This window comes from Marmota marmota, unplaced genomic scaffold (assembly GCF_001458135.2).
Source record: "Marmota marmota marmota unplaced genomic scaffold, marMar, whole genome shotgun sequence".
Lineage (NCBI taxonomy): Eukaryota > Metazoa > Chordata > Mammalia > Rodentia > Sciuridae > Marmota > Marmota marmota.
This window is the reverse complement of record NW_026000048.1, coordinates 15551342-15570305: the sequence shown is the minus strand read 5'-3', so window position 1 is coordinate 15570305 and position 18964 is coordinate 15551342. Positions and strand designations below refer to the sequence as shown.

Sequence of the window (18964 nt, the reverse complement as noted above, 5' to 3'; positions counted from 1 at the left end):
ACAATGAAACACCATTTAAAATGGCTCAAAATTGGGGCTGCGGTTGTGGCTCAGCAGTACAGTGCTTGCCTAGCACCTACAGGGTGCTAGGTTCGATCCTCAGCACATAAAAATAAAATAAAGGCATTGTGTCCAACTACAACTAGAACAAAATATTTAAAAAAATAAAAATAAAATGGCTAAAAACTAAAAACTGATAATTTCAAGTTGGGGAGTACGTAGAGAAACTGGAACTCTTAAGGCTTTGTGGAGGGTGAGTAAAATTACATAGCTACTTTGGAATATTTGCAATTTGCAAATATTTGCAATTTTTAATAAAGTTCAACATACGTGTTTCCTGTGTCTCAGCCATTCTGCTCTTATCTGGGAATGATGAAAACAGACTTCCACAAATGACTCTTGCTATAATTTCTTTTTTTTCCCTTCTCCTTACTGGGGATTAAATGCAGGGGTGCTGTACTACTGAACTACATCCCCAACCCTTTTTAATTTTTTTTTAGTTTTGAGACAAAGTCTCTCTAAGTTGCCAACCTTGGCTTCCAACTTGCAATCCTCCTGTCTCAGACTGATGAGTAGCTGAGCTATCAGGCATGTGCCATCATGCTTGGCTTGTATAAGAATGTTTAAAGCAGTTTTTTTTTTCACAATAGCTCCTAATGGAAATAGCTGAGCTGTTATAACAAGGGAATAATGAATAATACAACAAATTGTATTGTGGTTAATAGTACACTATTCAACAGTAAGAAGAACACCTGTGACAGATATACACAAAGACATGAATGGATCTTAAAATGCTGTGTTGTGTAAAATAAGCCAGAGGACAGAGAATATGTACTATGGCCTGGCAACGTGGCTCAGTGGTATAGCAGTTGTCTAGCATGTTTGAGGCCCCAGGTTCAATTACCACCCAAAACAGCAACAAAAGCCTCAAAGGTGTGAGGATGTGGACCATGTATTGTGTGGAAAGGAACGTGAGGGAACTTTTGATGCTGGTTACATAGTTCAGAACCCCTCAAATGACGCGTGTAATATTTGTGAATTTTATCGTACATAAGAGACACCTCAACAGCAAGTCTTTCCTTTTTATAGAATTTATTCAAATTTGAAATTTAAAGTTTGATGTTCCTCTATTAAAGTTAACCTATGCTAGTCTATAGGTCAGGTTCTATTCTAAGCTCTGCAAATAAAACAGTTTATAAGATGAACCCATCTGTGATCCCACGGGATTTACAGTCTATCAAGGGAGGACCCATACTGTCTTGCTCACTGTCTTTCTCCCAGCAAGTAATATGGTGCTTGGTTTGTTTTGCATTTAATAAATATCCATGGGGTGGATAAATGACACAGTGTAGGGTACTGAGGGACAATGCTATTTTATCCCAAACTCACTCATACACCTGCTCAATCCCTCTCCATCTGTTTTTCTTAAACACATGCTATTTGCTCTGCTGAGTGGGTCAAGTGTCAATACTCTGTGTGGATATACAGATAAAGACTCATGAACCCTCCCTCGGTGAGTAGTGGCACACGGGTGCTTTCCACTCTAGACAGAGCACCATTCCTCCTCCATGAATTTCCTGGTTATTTGAGGGCAATATTTTTCTCAAGAAAAAAGACTGAATCTACTAATGGGCGTGAACTGGTATAACTTTAAGACTTAGAAGTCTGTTTCGTGAAGGCTGGATAATTCAGATCTGAACCAGAAAATCTTGCCAATAATAATCATGGAAAAATCTGATTTTGAGTGACACAGCCTTCTCATGGACCCTCCCATATTATATTTAATTAACACCTAAAATGATATTGCTCCCATTAAAATTGTAACCTTTCAGTGAGAGGAAAAACCAACAGGGAAGAAAGATACTATGTGTATTCCTATTTATGTAGTCTAGTTTGGGAACATTTCAGGGAAGTCAATTATTAAAATCCTCAGTAAAGTACAGACTACTGTAAAAAGCTGGTTAAAAACAATGAATTCAACACTATCTTGCCAGTGTACTCAAGTTCTTTGATCTCCTGTAGCAACTTTAATTTAGAAAATGATCTTAAATGAAAAAATATTTTCAATTTTTTACGTCTTGAAGCAAAAACAAACAACAACAACAAAAAAAAACCGCAAAAACCATTTTGTTTCTTGTGCCCTTTCCTACAAACCTTACTTGTCTATCTTCAGAAAACTTCGCATTATAGCAGAAGTTCTAGAGAGTTTGTATCATGCTGATTTACTTATTAGTGGATTTTTTTTTTTTTTTTGGTGGTGATGGGGATTGAACCCAGGGTCTAATGCATGACAGGCAGGCACTCTACCAACTGAGCTATATTTCTAGCCCTTATTAGTGGAATTTTATTGGATATGTTTCTATACTGGGCATCAGTTACATTTACAAATGAAAGCACTAATTCTAGCAGGCTAAATAATACTCTAATTCAGAATTGGGCTTTATAGATGACCTGGACATGGTTTGGATATGGTTTACTTGTGTCCTTCCAAAGGTTTATGTATTGGAGGCTTGGTCCCAAAGGTGGTGCTGGGAGGTGGTGGGACCTTAAGGGAGGTGTTAGTGAGGGGGGTTCTAAGGTCATTGGGATGCGCTATTATAAGGTAATTCTTGTGCAACCCCTTGAGTTCTCCTGAGAGGGTTGCCTAAAAGGGGTAAGCCTGGTTCTTCCTATTTTCTCTGCTTCCTGGTTCAAGATATGACCACTTGTTCCAACAAATGCTCTGACCATTGTATATGCCACTAGATGACATGGCCAAAGGGCAGCACTTGCCACAGAGCTTGTACTATGTCCAAAGCTTGGACTTTGAAATTCCAGAACTTTGTAAGCTAAATAAACCTCTTTCTACATAAGTAATTTGTCTCAGGTACTTTGTTATAGTGATTGAAAGCTAATAAATACAACCTCTGATGTAAAAATGAATGACTCAGTACTTACCTCCTTTTCCCCTTTGTAAGTGACTGAATACTTGAACCTTGAGTTTTAGTATTTGCCAATGCTGTGTCCATGACCATGAATGGGCAGACTGATAGACTCCCCAGCCAGAACGAGTCACCCCTTCTATGAAATTTGCATTTGCTTCCCTTATAGCTGAGTCCCACTGCACTGTAACAATCTGTTCACACCTCTACATTTCACACTAGACTGAGCTCTTTGGGTCTATGAACTTTGTCTTGTGCTCTCAGCATGTAGTAGAGTGACTGGCATGTACTACATCCAGAGCCTATAATAACAGGAGTTCAATACATGATAGAAACAGAAAGACAATATATCCACAGACATAATTAGCATATAAGATGATGTATACTTACCACATAATTGAAGGATGTATCAGCGAGCACTGCAAACTGACGAAACAATGTGTGCCTAGTAAACATCTCATCCTTTAGGACGTGAAAGCTGAAATAAATAAAACTAGGGAATTAAAATGTATGTAAGTCATAGGGCAAAGAAAATAAATATTGTGTTAATGTGGTTAAGAATTGCATTAAAAGTTAAAAATATTACCAAGTAAAAATTTCCAAAAATTAGTATGAACTTATTACTTGAAAAAAATCAAGTATTTTTATTCTTTGAAAAGGCATAGAATTAATGAAAATGAGCCAACCCCATGGCTCAGACTGTGGCTTAAAAATAATTTCTCACTAAAATAAACTAGGTCATCTTTCAAAAAATGACTATTTCTAGATCTAAGCCAGTGAATGTACAAGATAAACCTGGAACATTTTATTCTACCAGAAATCAAGGGAAATCATGAAAGATTATGTCAAAACAATGCAGTGGCCAACTTCTCACTGATTTAAGACTGAAGAAATTAAGCACTGTATTTGCAAGAAAACAATGTGTTTTCAGTCCACAGAGGGAGAGGAATTTTAAAATCCAGAACGGATTTTAACCAGAGCCTCACCAATACCTAATTTAGATCATGAGAAGGGGGACCTTTGAGATGACTCACAGATGACATTTTTAGATCTGAGTAGAAGCTGTAATGGGCCGAGACTTTGGAATACACCAGGATGAGGTGAATGCATGCTGCATATGGGATAGGCATAAATATTTGGTGGCTGGAAGATTAATTTTGGTAGGCTGAATGTTGCCCTCCACCAAAATATCCACTTCCTGTTCCATGGAACTTGAGTGTATTCCTTCACATGGTAAAAGGGACTTTGTGGATATGAATAAGTTAAAGATTTTGAGATGAAGTGATTATGTTGAATTATCTTGTGGCTCCAATGTAGCCACAGGGACTGAAGAAGAAGGAAGCAGGAAGATCAGAGAGGATAAAGAAGTAGGCGATGTGATGAGGAAAGTAAAGATTGGAGTGAGACAAGAAGAATCTAAAAATTGGAAAAGGCAAAGAACTTGTTATCTCTGGAGTCTTCAGAAGGAACTAGCTTTGCCAACAACTCAGATTAAACCCTGTAAGAATCATTTTGGATCTCTGACCTCCAGACTATAAAATAACAAATTGGTGTTGTTCTAAACCACTAAACTTTGTGGTCACTTGTTACAGCAGCCATAGGAAACTTATACCTACATTTAAGAATAACTTTTTAACAAGAATTTGGAAGAATTACACAAGTTGCCCAATTTCATGGAAAAAACAACTATAACTATGAATAAATTTAAAAAGAAATTAGAAAAAGTTAATAGTCTTCAAGGCCTTTAAACAATGAAATGGAACAAGAATCAGGAGCTGGGGCTATAGCTCAGTGGTGGAGCACTTGCCTAGCTAGCATGGGTGAGGCCCTTTGATTCTTAGCACTGCAAACAAAACAAAACAGTAGCAAAAACAAAAACACAGTCATTCATTTAAAATTTGCTCATCAAGAAAACATTCAGTCTGGTCAATTAAAGATTAATTTTTACTAAACCACCTAGCAACAAATAATTCTCATTTTATCCTCCAAATCTCTCCTAGAATTTAGAAAAGGCTCTCCACAACTCATAATGTGAAGCTAGTGTGATTGTGAGACCAACAGCTGTCGAGGACAACAGGAGAAAGCACAGTAGCTGTTCAACTCTTTTATGAACACAGAAAATTCTTAAGATATCAACAAATGGATTTCCAATTCCTGGAAGCACAGGGCCTTAGGTCTTCTGAACACTCTTGAGTTTCATAATCCAGGCCCCTCCCACTTTCTCAACTACCTGGACTTAGCTTCTGAGAAGAATTCAGACAGCTGGAATGAGAGGCAGGGATAAGACTTATAAAAGCACTGGCTACCCAAGAGTTCAGAGTTATTTTGGTTTGGCTTGTGCATTTCTTAAGAAATCTGGATTTCACTTAAGACGAAATGAATGTGTCGTGAGTATACTCAAGTGAAAACAAAATACATTGAACTCAAATGCCTGGTTCTTTTTTTTTTCTATATTATTATCCTTCTGTGGGCTGAGGACAAAGACATAAGACTTGAGGTTTGTCAGGTGTGAAACTTCAGAGTTAGGAAGACATGGGTACAGGAAAATTGCTCATAGTCCTCTGACATAGGAGGCAAGCTAGAGAAGACAGAAAATTGGGGAACAGTGTGAAATTTCTGTTTACCTAAATGTACCCTCTCCCAAATCTAATAATGAGGGGCTTTACAACGGGTTCCAAGGAGAGGGAGGAGGAAGAGAATAAATGACCAGAGTGGGCCTGTACCTTGCCTGTTTGTAAGTTCTCATAGATAGTCAGCTACCTGAAGGGATGGTGGTCCAGTGCTCCTGAGGATGAGGTAAGAGGAGAAGAGGGCAGGAGGGGATTTCCATCTGGGAAACCCCCATGGGGGGGAATCATGTACCAGTTTTCTATGAATTTGGGAAGTGTGATGGGCAGAAGTGAGACCAGCCAGCCTCAGAGCGCAGCAGGCAGAACCAGGGCATGGCTCAGGTGGAGGCACGTGGATGGTCTCCCGGCATGGAGGTGGGAGAGGCTGCTACATCACTCTAACATCAGCCAGGTAGGGATCTCTATGGTCCTGGGCCTACGTGTCACACCCATTTGTGCTAAGAGAAATGACAATGATGACAAATGCCAAGCAGGTCACACTAAGAGAAAGGACCAGCCCCCACCCTTGTCAACAGCACTTCTTTATGTTCAGCCTTCCTGGAAATTGAACCAACTCAACAGACATGGAAAGGGAGCTTCACCATGAGCTAAATATAAATCATGGACCAGAACTAAATATAAATCATGAATATATAAGCAGAAGGTTTTCCTCTACCAAACAAAAAAGAGTGCCCCTAATCTAGAATCAGTTACAGTGAAAGGAAATTGCCATTCTAGCACTGTCCTTATCATACTGAGATGCCAAACCCTGTATAAAGACACCCTCAATGTTGTCACATAGATACATGGCATTAATCCAGTAATAACAACCAACTAGAGAGACATATTCCATTATATCCCAAGTTAGTTGATTAAATAAAAAAAATAGAAGTAGGCATTAATATTTACTACCATCCTAAGTGTTTATACAATAACATAAAGTCTGCAGAGACCAAAACAATAACTATGATTGTCACTGTCTTGGTTAATAACAAATCAACTTGAGCTGAAACGGAACATTTTTTTGTGAATGATTATTAAAAAATAGGATGAATCCCATAGAGACAAACAAAATCTTAAGTTTCAAAGGGAATCCCACAAAACTGTTTAGGGAAAGATGTTCTATTCAGCGTCAGAGTTCAAATCCTTGTCCAGAAGAATGAAATTAAATGCATATTTAAGTTTTCTTTTGCTTTGCGTGTATCTACATTCTGCCTTGTAAGAAGTAGATCAGGCAGGTATTAACAGACTTATTTTGTAGAGCACAAAACAGTTATCAGCACAACTAGGAGCACAAGGCACACCATTTTTCCACAAGGAGAGGAGCTTCTGCTCCCCATCCAGTGTTGTTTCTGATTTGTGGGTTCTTGGTGTGCCACCCTGGATTAGTTATTTTGTTGTAATGTGCACAGGAATTGCTATGAACACAGCATGTGCTTATGAAACACAGCACACACACACAGGGCATTGTGGTTCCATAATGTCACATGTGAACCACAAGCCCGACTGGATTGATCTCCGTTGCATCGATATTGATTCTGTCATGATCTGGATGATGCTTGACTATTGAAAAATCTTGCAAAGGAACTTCCAATATGTGATATAGAAGGGGGTCTGGGGGAAATTATGTTAAGAAACAAGTAAACAGAATGTGGATTTTTTAAGGTTAATATGTGAGGAAAAGGGGGAAAATAGGTATTTTTCTCTATTTGGCATTTCTATTTGCCTTATCAGATTCTTAACAGGTTCGTTTTATTTTTTTCCCGTATTTTTTTTATTGGTGTATCATTGTTGTACATATTGATGGGATTTGCTGTTACATTTTTGTACAGGAGCACATAATAACAATATAATTTGGCCAATATCACTCTCCAGCACTTTCCCCCTCCCTCCCTCCCCTGTTCCTTTCCTCTACTCTAATGATCTCCCTTTGATTTAGAATTTCATTTTCACCATTGGGCAAAAAAAAAAAAAAAGATGACAATGATACAAGGAAGAACCATTAAATGATTATGTGAGTGAAAAATACATCCAAGGATGAAGGAGTTGGTGTTAAAAGGAAAAGAATAGAATAAAGGATTTAAAGGATCTAGTATATATTTAAAAAAATCATGATACAGACCAGTCACATATCATATGCAAATGTCTTATTGGCTCTATAGAGAAAGATGACTAGATACGTCTGATTAGACAAGGTATCAAGAGAGCCTTCCTGTCCTATTGAGCTTTTAAATTTGAAAATAGAGAATAGAGAATGCAATAATCTTAAATTAAATTTTCTTTTAAGTGACTCTGACTGTTGAAAGTATAGGAGGGCACTTAACATTAATTAATATGTAAAGAAAAATGCAAGGCTCCTAATTTTCTCAAATTATGAATACTGTATTTTTATAAATAGCATTTGCATACCATACCTGTTCCTGAGAATATGGAATTTCCTCTCCCAGTTTTTGTTTATCTGCTCTGATTCCTTTTTACATCTGTAATAAATTTACAGATAGTTAAATGCTGGATTAGCTACAAAGGAATAGTAATGAATCGCCCTTGCCAGTACCTTTCTAATTTCTTCTTCTGATTCTCCAAATTAGCCTTTAACGTTTCCACGCGCATCTCCAAAATTCTCCTCCCTTCATCCTTTCAAAAGAATACAAACCACAAAGTTAATTACATATACAATATGCCCTGTTTATCCCTAAATCTGAAATGACCATTTCTATTAAATAGCATGCATATTCTAACTGCCTTTGAACATAACTTGAGAAAACCATGAATTAGAGTTATTTGCAAATTTCTATAAACCAGAAGAATTTAAGACCCCCATGCCTCCATTTCCCAGAAATGATTAACTTAAAGGAAATCAGTTCTAAATCATATGACAAAGCAATCAAACTTCATCATCATGGCCCCCCATCCTCCACCAGTCATTTCGTTTGCCCCCACTTCTTTTACTGTGGCCTTTCCATCTCTCTTCATAGGCAGGAACATCCCCCTCACACTCTTACTTTCCATTTCTATCAAAACACTTTTGAGGAAAGGATCTGACTGAATCAATGACACTAAGGTTTTAAGTCATTTTTCAGTACTCTTTATATTTTGCAAGGGGACAAAGATTTTAGCCAAAGGACTGAATCTCTAACAAAGGACTTGTAGATGTGTCATAAGTGAGAGTTTGGGGTTGTGGCAATAATACGCTACCGAATCATACTAAAGAGGAAATTGGCTTTTTCTGTCTCTTCACAGACAGGATAGCTTCCAAAGTCATTGTTACTTTGTAAGAAGAGCCAGAATCAATATGAACAACTAGGTTAATAATAATGCTTATCATACCCTAGTTGCTGAGGCTTTTGCTTTCCTTTCTTCTTGTGTCTTCATGGGTGGTAGATGTTTAACCTGACCCTAAAAAATAAAGAAAGAAGGTAAATACAACATTTCAAATGAATGCACCAAGATGTGATTTTAGGGAAAGGAGATTGAGACTTTAAAATATGCTAGTCATATCCCCCAGTTCTTTACTCCTGTTAAAACAATTATTCCTGTTTTTTAAAAAATGTGTTTCACTGCAGTGATAGGTCAAATTTTACCGTTTCATCTTTTTTTCTTTTGGAGGGTTCACGTTGGGTATCCACCGAATCCACAGGAAACTTAGGTGAGATTTTAGTTTGCTAAAAGAAAAAAAATATTGGTTAATGATCCCTTTATTTCTTACAATACAGAGAAAAGTTGCTACTTACTATCCCCACAACACTCTCTGAATAGGTTCTATGACCCACAAGGCCCTTTGGTATGTTGCCACTCTGGGTGGTTTTGGCTCTGTCAAGGAGGGTCTGAAACAGGGGTTCAAGGGTTCTGCAGCATAAAGGAAAAGGAACCTAGAGCTCCCCTGAGCAATCAGAGTGAGGGCTGGGGTGAAGGTAGGAAATGTGCCCTGCAAAACCACAGGGCAGGTGGTGTATGCTGGACTGCTGGTGATCAGCGCCCAGGGAGATGTTCAGTGCTCCATGTAAAATGAAGCTACCTCTCCCTATCACTTACCTTCTTCAACCTTCACAAACTTACACATATAAAGGTGTATATGTGTGGGAGGTTTTAATAGAAATTGCAGAATCAGATGGAATTCTGTATCTGATTAAACGAAACACAAATGGAAAATGATGAGATTCAGAGACTGACTTAATTCAGTGGAAGAAGGAGCCCAAATCCAGGAAAAAAACATCAGAAGAAAGTAGTTGCAATAGGTCTGCCGAAACTCTGAGACATGTGTTAGGCTACTACAAGGCAACAAGTGAAGCTTTGAGCCAACTCTCCATATGTCTGATGAAATATAAAAGGGCAGCCAGAGATGAATACGGTTGTCATCAGCTGCCACACAGATAAATAACAAAATTTGTAATAACAGCCATAAAAGCTACAATTTATGGAGTGCCTATTCTACACTGAGTACTTCATATATGCTACCATTTATCTCTATGTACCAACCTATTAATTCCTTTATTCATATTACTTTATGTTTAATGATTGAAAATGCATATGAATATTTTAAAAATAAAATTTCAATAGCATACACCAACATAAAACTCTCAACTCTCATAAGCTAAGAATTTTGTGTTTTTTTTTTCTTTCTTACTCTTATTTTTGGTGCTAGAGATTGAGCTCAGGGTCTTGGGCATGCTAACCACATTCTCTACCACTGAGTTATGCCCTTAGCCCCTTCCTTCAGTGTTGCTCGTGGTTATTATTATAAATAAATGATAACATTTATCTGGACTCCCTCACAACAGAGATTAGGAATTTAGAGCGTCCACATTATCTTCTACCTCCTCTCTCTACTCCATATGCCCATTTTTTATTTGTGTGTGTTTAACCCTTAATGTGGTTACTTTTATCATGACTAATATTCATACATTTCTATATTTTAACTTTTTTTATTTCTTACATACATGACAATGCACATTTAATGTGCATTACATTCATAATATATTTTGACTTATGAATTCCATGTTGGGAAATTTATTTGTTCTCTTTTCTTTTTCAATACTCTTTTCTCCCTCTGCCTCTCAATTTTCAAAGGAATGCTATTCTTTTATATTGTGTGTGTGTGTATTTCTCTATAAAACCTCCATGCCTTATTAATATCTTTGATTATAAAAATGGAAGTCTAATAAATAGCATTTACAATATTTTCATGTTCCCATAAAACCAAGTAGTGTAACTGGATCACAGAGAAAGGGTGTGCACACCTGTTATCAAACTTTGCTGCTAAAGCCAGACTCTTCCAAGTAAGCAGGTGTCAACATTTAATTTTTTCTATCTTCCCTTGCTTTTGAGTCATTCTTAGTTTCCCCTATTTCTTGTGCCCATATCACCTTGCATGTTTCATTCATTTTATATTTGGCTACAGTATTTTTTTTTTAATTTTCATGCAGGTTTCATGAATGTAAACTCTTTGTTTTGGGGAGCAGGAGGTACCGGGGATTGAACTTGGGAGCCCTCCACCACTGAGCCACATCCCAGCCCTATTTTGTATTTTATTTAGAAACAGGGTCTCACTGAGTTACTTAGCACCTCACTGTCACTGAGGCTGGCTTTGAACTCAAGATCCTTCTACTACAGCCTCACCAGCTGCTGGGATTATACAGGCGTGCATTATTGTAACTGCTCAACCCCCACCCCCACTCCCATGGTGCATGCCTATAATCCCAGCAGCTTGGGAGGTTGAGGCAGGAGGATCACAAGTTCAAAGCCAGCCTCAGTGATGGAGAGGCACTAAGCAACTCAGTGAGAGCCTGTCTCTAAATAAAAAAAATACAAAATAGGGCAGGGGATGTGGCTCAGTGGTCAAGGGCCCCCAAGTTCAATCCCCAGTACAAAACAAAACAAAACAAAACACAACGCAAGCCCAAACTTTTTTTTTTTTTTTTTACAAGTTCAAAGATGTCTTTATTTTGCTTATCTGATCAATTGATAGTTTAGCTGGGTATAAGACCTTAAGACCTAGGGTTCTAAGACTTTAGGACCTAGGATTCAAAGACCTTAAGACCTAGGGCTCAAACTATTTTTTCTACCCTTTGGAAACTGTTCAATTTTTTATAACAACTAGTATTGCTGATGAGAACATGAATGTAAATCTCCTTTTTTTTTGTTCCATTGCATTTAAACTATTTTTTCCTTTCTTTTTTAAATCCTTGGAGAACTAAAATTTCACCAATGAGTATCTATTTCCTTAATTTAACAAAAACATATTCTCTCCCCAACTTAGTATCTCTGATACTGAGATGCCTTACAATTGTTATCAATGTCATAGCTTGACTGGCAACAGTTTTTCCTTGCAAGGACTACATAAAATAATGGTGCATTTTATAATCAATGTCTTCTGAGATTTGATAAAATATGGCAATCTGCTTTTTGTTTTTGGATTTCGCTTAGCACTTAGTGATCTTTTCCATCTGGATATTAATGTTTGGATTATTTTCCTCCTGGACTCATGGAAATGTTCTTTTATTCTTTCTATTATTGCCTTGATCCTATTGTATTTATTTTGCTTTTAGAAAATCCTATTTGAGGTATTAGACCTCTTGTCTCTATTCTTTAAATGTTTTTCATAATTTTTGTCTGCCATTTTGCCTTATGTAGAAAGATTCCTTACTTTATTTTCCAGATTATTAACGAGGCTTTAAGCTATGTCAATTTTATTACTTTGCTTGTTTTGTTGTCTTTTCTTTAAAAAATTTTGTTATTTCCAAGAAACTGTTCTTTGCTCAGACTATTCCTTTTTCATAGCTGTCTGTCCTTGCTTTATGGATGAAAGATTCTCTTGAATGTCTTCCAAAATATTTTTGTTAAAAAAATCCTCTTAAATTCCTGTCTATTTCCTTAATTATCTTCTTCCTACAGTCTCAAGTGCTTTTTCTCTTCTCTTTCTTATTCCATTTACAAATTATTTACTGAATGTCTACAATGTACAAAAATAATTCTAAGCACTGTAGTTACAACAGGGAACAAATTGGGTGGAAGTAAAGGAGAAAGATTTGAGAGAAATAAAAGAGGTAGAATTTATAAGTGTTTTTGTTTGTTTATTTTTGGTTTTTGCTAGAAGAGAGATATCTGGAATTTCTCATTTGGGTAAAACTAGATGGAGAATCATATCATTCATTAAAATAAGAAAAACAATAGGAAGAGGGCTAACTTTGTGTGCTTTTTTTTTAATGGAAAAGAATTGGTAAATTTACAGCACTTTTTTGTTTTTTAGAATTTTTTTTTAATATTTATTTTTTAGTTTTCGGTGGACACAACATCTTTGTTTGTATGTGGTGCTGAGGATCGAACCCGGGCCACACGCATGCCAGGTGAGCGTGCTACTGCTTGAACCACATCCCCAGCCCCAGAATTGGTAAATTTAGATTCAAACACAGAGTTTGAGGTACCTGTGGCCCATTCAGATGAAGACATATAGGCAACTGTGATAAGGGCCTAGAATTTTGGAGAGGAGATAATCCCAGAGATATAATTTGGAAATCATCAATTTATTTGTTGAAGCACCCTGGATAAGATAGTTCATAAAATTTATAGATAGAGAAAAGTAGAAAGTCAGGAATGGAAATATGTCCCCAGTCATGGCAGATCTATAGTTTTGATTTATCCCAGGCTGATAGGAGACTCCTTTGGACTGGTGTAATCCTAAACCTGGACCCTGAGCATTGCTCTAAACCCTACTTCTCTAACCCTAACCCTACTCTGCCAGTACCCACAATTCTGGAGATGACTTTGATGGTCCTAGAACTACCCAAATAAATATTGCCTTAGTTGTATACAAAGTATCTCAAACTTCCTAGAACACACTCCCTCTCCTATCACCACCAGCATAGTGACCCTATTTTCCCAAGTGCCTTAGGCACTCCACAACCAGTTTACCCCCAAAGTGACACAAAGCCTTTGTTATCATTGGCTGTCCTATCCCTGAGAAAGGTGAGGTTCTCAATGAGACATGAGGCAGGCACTCTTTTGGATCCTTCTGCCTTGTTTTTTCTCAAAGTACACAGCTCACTTGAACTGCCTGTCTTCCAAGGGCACAAGGAACACAGAGCAAGTTCATTGCCATTTGGTTAACAGTTTTCTATGGAAATAATTGGGGTAGGAACCAGCCCCAACCTTTGGAGGGCATTTACTAGTATGCTAAAAGAAAAAAAAACTTAACATGAATTTAAAGCATTAATTCCCAGAAAATTAGGAAGACAAATTGGCAAACATAAACTGTTTTCATGTAGAAAGGCAATTTTATCTTATGCCATTCACTTTGGGTTTAAATTCAGTAAAAAATTAGTTTGAATTTTGAAGCTTCCTTTTTTTTTCTGACTCCCATGTAATGATCAACTTATGTAATAATTACAGATAAGACTGCTCAAAGCCTATCTTCTGTAAAGCAAACAGTTATTCGGTCTCTCCAAAAGACAATACAATTACAATGATGAAGATAGCATCTCTTTTCATTGAAAAGAGACAGGAAAAAAAGAAAAAAGCACCGGAGGTCGAGGAGAGTGTTTGCTCTGTGGTTTGAGTTGAACTTTCCCCTTTGCTACAGCGAGTTGTGTTAAATCCTGGTTCTGTCCATATGAAACTGTCATTTTGTTTTGTCAGCTGCTGACATTCCACTTTCTCTGGACTACACATGCTGGTCTTTATGTGGTCCCTTCATTGACAGGTGCAAACACTGGACTGCTGAACAATAGATGGAGGTGGATATGAATAGCAAAGTTAATATGAAAGTAGGAAAATGTAAATTAATAATCATAAAGGCAATATCAAATTTGTGATTATGAATAACTGATAAGTATTTCTCATTGTATTTCTCATATACATAGATTTATAACTAAAAGCTCATAAGATTCATTAATAATGGAGTCTGTGCTTCTTAAATTTGTTAACACTTCAGATACTTTTTAAAAAAATTAATAATCTAAAATTAGGAGTCAATAGTCTGGGTTTGTAATAATAGATGAAGCACAATAATGTTTATTAACTACCGTAAGAGTTACCATATTCCTTATCATATTCTCACATCCCTGTTCTCTTTTTTTCTTATCAAGAGTCATTCTATTCTTCTATTTCTCCTATTTTATATGACCATCCCTCTTCTGAAATTGTGGCCATTCTTTTTTTTTTTTTTTTAATTGTTTCTTTTTAATTATACATGACAGTAGAATCCATTTAGACATAACTTGGCCATTCTTTCTGGGTTAAGTGAAAAGTAATTTTGCTTCTTTGTTTCTTTTCCTTTAAAGTATTAAATATATTACTATCAAAACAATCTTTCTGATTTATCATAAAGAAAGATGATTTTCCCTCCCCAAAGAGTCACTAATTTTGATTTTTATATTAACTTCTTTTTTAGCCTTCCAACAAACAGCTACTTTTGAACACCAATAATGTCCCCATGCTTGGAGGTTGGTCAGGTAAAGAAGGAAGAGTTAGAAACCCAGGGAAAGAGGAGACCCAGCCTTGCATACTTAAAATTTGGGCAGAAGAGACTTGAGAATTTGGAACATTGAGGATAAGAGATGAGGCTGTGTGCCATTAAACACTTCTCACAGAGGCTGAAAGTCAGAAAAAAAGTTATGACTTGTGAGTTTTCCAACAAAAATCACTAAGCTAGCAAAATCTTTCAAAAACAGGACAAGACTTTCCTCATTCGATGTGCTCCATGGATTCTACTGCAGATGCCAAGGAGCTCTGAATCATTTTGGCAGAATGATCAAAATGTGCAGCCATGTAGGATCCATGCTGGTCTGGGCTTTGTGCAAATCTCAAATGTGTCTTCTTGAAGATCCAGTAGACCACAAGAGTCCAAGTGGGCTTTCCTCCTCATCCAATTCCAGAGCCTCCTGAACTTTCTGTTCACTAAAGATGGTCAGATACATAGCAGTAGCATATACATCTTCTATTAAATTATCCAATCTAAAAACTATAATCAGGATACTTCCATGGTGAAATGTCTCTATTAAAGATGATGAAGCCATTGTATGATAGCAAAGGAACAGAAATTGTGTCTCAGCAGGGCACTTGTAAATTGACAGGGATTGGCTAAGCAAATAGTGCTAATTCTGTGATTGAAATATTGGACATAATTGATTATAGATATTAAGTGGCATGGAACAATGTTCCCCAGATTGTGTTGAATGTGCAAAGTCACAAGACTTGTATAAAAGAAAGGCCACAAGATGCTTATAATGGCTATCTTTGGGAGGCAGGATTTTTTTTTTTGTTTTCTCCTTTTGACATTTCTTTTTTGAGTCAATTTTGTACAGTGAATATGGATCTGTTTTATATGTAAAAATTTCAGGCGTCTGGCTTCTACTTAGAAAGCAAAAAATGGCACTTCAACACAAACAGTAAGAAAAGTCCAAATGACAGCTGAACTCATCAGAGAGCTGACATCACACCCAAGTAACCTGAATTTTATCAGAGAGGCAGGAAATGTTAAAAAGAATAAAATGGGGGCTGGGGATGTGGCTCAAGCAGTAGCGTGCTTGCCTGGCATGCATGCGGCCCGGGTTCGATCCTCAGCACCACATACAAACAAAGATGTTGTGTCCGCCGAAATCTAAAAAATAAATAAATATTAAAAAAAAAAGAATAAAATGGAAATACTAGAAATAAAAAAGACAACAAATAAGAATTTTGATGGGCTTATCATAGGCTCTATACAGCTGAGGAAAACAATTCCTGAATTTGAAGATAGAGTTTTTAAAAATTTCACAAACTGAAACAGAGAAAAACAAGTAATTCAAAGTGATTGAGCAGATCATAAAAGAGTTCTGTAAAAATATCAAATAATCTAACATAGACACAGTCATGTGTCATGGGTTTCACTGATACTTGGGTTCATGGTGGGGGTGCTGTGCATATCATAGTATATACCATATGAACTAGGTGTAGAGTAGTCTATATCATCTAAGTTTGTGTAAGCATACTTCATAATGTTTGCACAGCAACAAAATCATCTAACAATGTATTTCTCAAAACATATTCCCATTATTAAGTGATACATGTTTGTATTTGAAGGCAAAGATGTAATTAAAGATTATAGTCATAAGTTAATGAAAGACAGCAAGCTACAAATTCAAGAAACTGAATCAGGATAAAGAGAAAGCAAAGATAAACTCTTGAAGTTATTCCAAAATAAAAGATACATTATAGACATAGAAACTAAATTTACAGCAGGCTTCTTGTCAGAGACTATGTAAGCCTAAAGACAATGTAGTCATGTCATCAAACTATTATAAGAAAACAAAACTCCCAACCAAAACTTCTATGCTCATAAACAGAGGTTTCAAAAATGGAGGTGAAATAAAGGTTATTTTTCAGTCACAAGCAACAACCAAGAATTCATTGCCATCCGACCAAAAGTGAATATGATACCAGACAGAAACTTAGATCTACAGAAAGAAATTGAACCTTCCGAAATGGTCCAATTGGCATCAAATGCCATACTTGCCAAGACAAATTATATCAATTTGTTACCTCAAAAATATCTATATTATAAACTTTAAATGTTTTTGAAGGATAAAACTGTACCTTTGATGGAAACATTAGAAAGGATTATCCAAAGGCATTTGGAGCAAGATGCATGGACAGATATGAGTTTTATAGTAGCATTTTGGAGAGCTCTTAAAAAAAAGACTCTTTATTGCTGAAGACTAAGATATTTAGTGGGAGAGTTCCAGAGGTTCCTAACAAATTGAAGTAGATTTTTTTATTTTAAAAAAAATTTTAAAAATCTGTTCTAGGTGAGGAGTCACTGCATATGCCACCAGCACAACTTTGCGGCACCCTGAGGATCTGGCTGCCCACCTTGTCCCATCTGCTGTATCCTCGGACTTGTTCCAACAATCTGTTAAAACGAGGTGGATTACTATGAAGTTCTAGGCTGCAGGGACGTACCTCACCCAAGGAGATCAAAAAGCCATATCGGAAACTAGCACTAAAGTGGCATCCAGATAAAAATCCTGAGAATAAAGAAGTAGTAGAGAGAAAATTCCAACAAGTAGCTGAAACATAGGAGGTGTTATCAGATGCCAAAAAAGGGAGAATCTATGACAAGTATGGCAAAGAAAGCTTAAATGGTGGAGGTGGGGGTGGAAGTCATTGTGACAGTCCATTTGAGTTTGGCTTCATATTCTGGAACCCAGTGAGATCTTCAGGAATTTTTTTTGGTGAAAGGGACCCATTTTTGTTCCACTTCTTTGAAAACCCATTTGAAGACTTTTTTGGGGAACCAAAGGGGTCCTTGAGGAATCAGAAACTGAGGCGTGGGCTCGTGTTTCACTGCTTTCAGTGGATTTCCATCATTTGGAGGTGGATTTTCTTCACTTGGGTCACTAGATCACGGTGGCCTTACTTCATTCTCTTCTACATCATATGGCGGCAGTGGGTTGGGTAACTTCAAATCTACATCAACTTCTACCAACATAATAATTGGGAGAAAAATCACTACAAAAAGAATTGTCAAGAATGATGAAGAAAGAGTAGAAGTTGAAGAAGAAGGACAGTTAAAGTCCTTAATGATAAATGGTAAGGAGCAGCTGCTACTCCTGGATAACAAGTAATTCAATGCATGCATTTAACAGAAATGTTAAACTATTAACAAGCACTATTTGAGGACTAACAGGAACTTTTTTTTTTTTAAGATTTCAGATGAATTTAACTTTTAGTATAATTGTACCTAATCTAAAGTATTTATAAACAGCTCGTCGGAACCCCCATGTGACTTTTGAATTTATTGTTGAGACCACACAATAGGACCACTTTTTTTGTCTTTAAAATTGTGGTAATCCCTGTATGCACTTTGCTTTTTTATTAAACTTGATCCAAGGTGAGCCTTGACTTTGAGCAGTGTGACGACAAGATTGTATCCTAACACCAGCCCTAATCTGCTTTCCATTGTGTTCAACATGTGAACCAACTTCAGCCTGCTGTGAGCTAACATTGCCAGGATGAGTCTCCTATAGAAATATTTTGGTTTTTTTCCCCCCAGTATTTAGTAATGAAAGATATCAATGCATTAATGGTAATATATTTCTGGTTTAATATAAATTTAAAAATGATTTCTAGTTGTGCATGAATGCTGGCAACTTAATAAAGTTTTGACAATTATTTAAATATGTAATGTTAAGCTTAGGTTTAAGCTGGTAAACTGGGTCTTTGTCATTTGCTTTAAAAAAAAGAAAATAAATGTGAAAAAATTGTTCTAATTAGTTATACAGGCAACAGCTTTTTAAAATTTATTTTTTAGTTTTAGGGTAGACACAATATCTTTATTTTACATTTATGTGGTGCTGAGGATCGAACCCAGAGTCTCATGCATGCAAGGCGAGCGCTCTACCACTGAGGCACAACCCCAGCCCCATGCATCAGCTTTTTATTGACTACTTTTCAACCAGT

General features: G+C 36.7%; 1 protein-coding gene and 1 pseudogene across 1 annotated transcript in view; one reads left to right on the top strand and one right to left on the bottom strand.

Moving 5' to 3' along the window:
* Positions 1-18964, bottom strand: part of CUNH10orf67 (chromosome unknown C10orf67 homolog) — a 122948-nt gene that overhangs the window by 24043 nt on the left and 79941 nt on the right. The window contains exons 11-15 of the mRNA XM_048812757.1: positions 9112-9192; positions 8858-8926; positions 8085-8164; positions 7945-8010; positions 3312-3399 (exon numbers count right to left, since the gene is read on the bottom strand). Of these exons, the coding sequence (XP_048668714.1) occupies positions 3312-3399; positions 7945-8010; positions 8085-8164; positions 8858-8926; positions 9112-9192 (384 nt within the window). The remainder of the gene's footprint in view (positions 1-3311; positions 3400-7944; positions 8011-8084; positions 8165-8857; positions 8927-9111; positions 9193-18964) is intronic.
* LOC125619575 lies at positions 14950-18129 on the top strand (annotated as a pseudogene).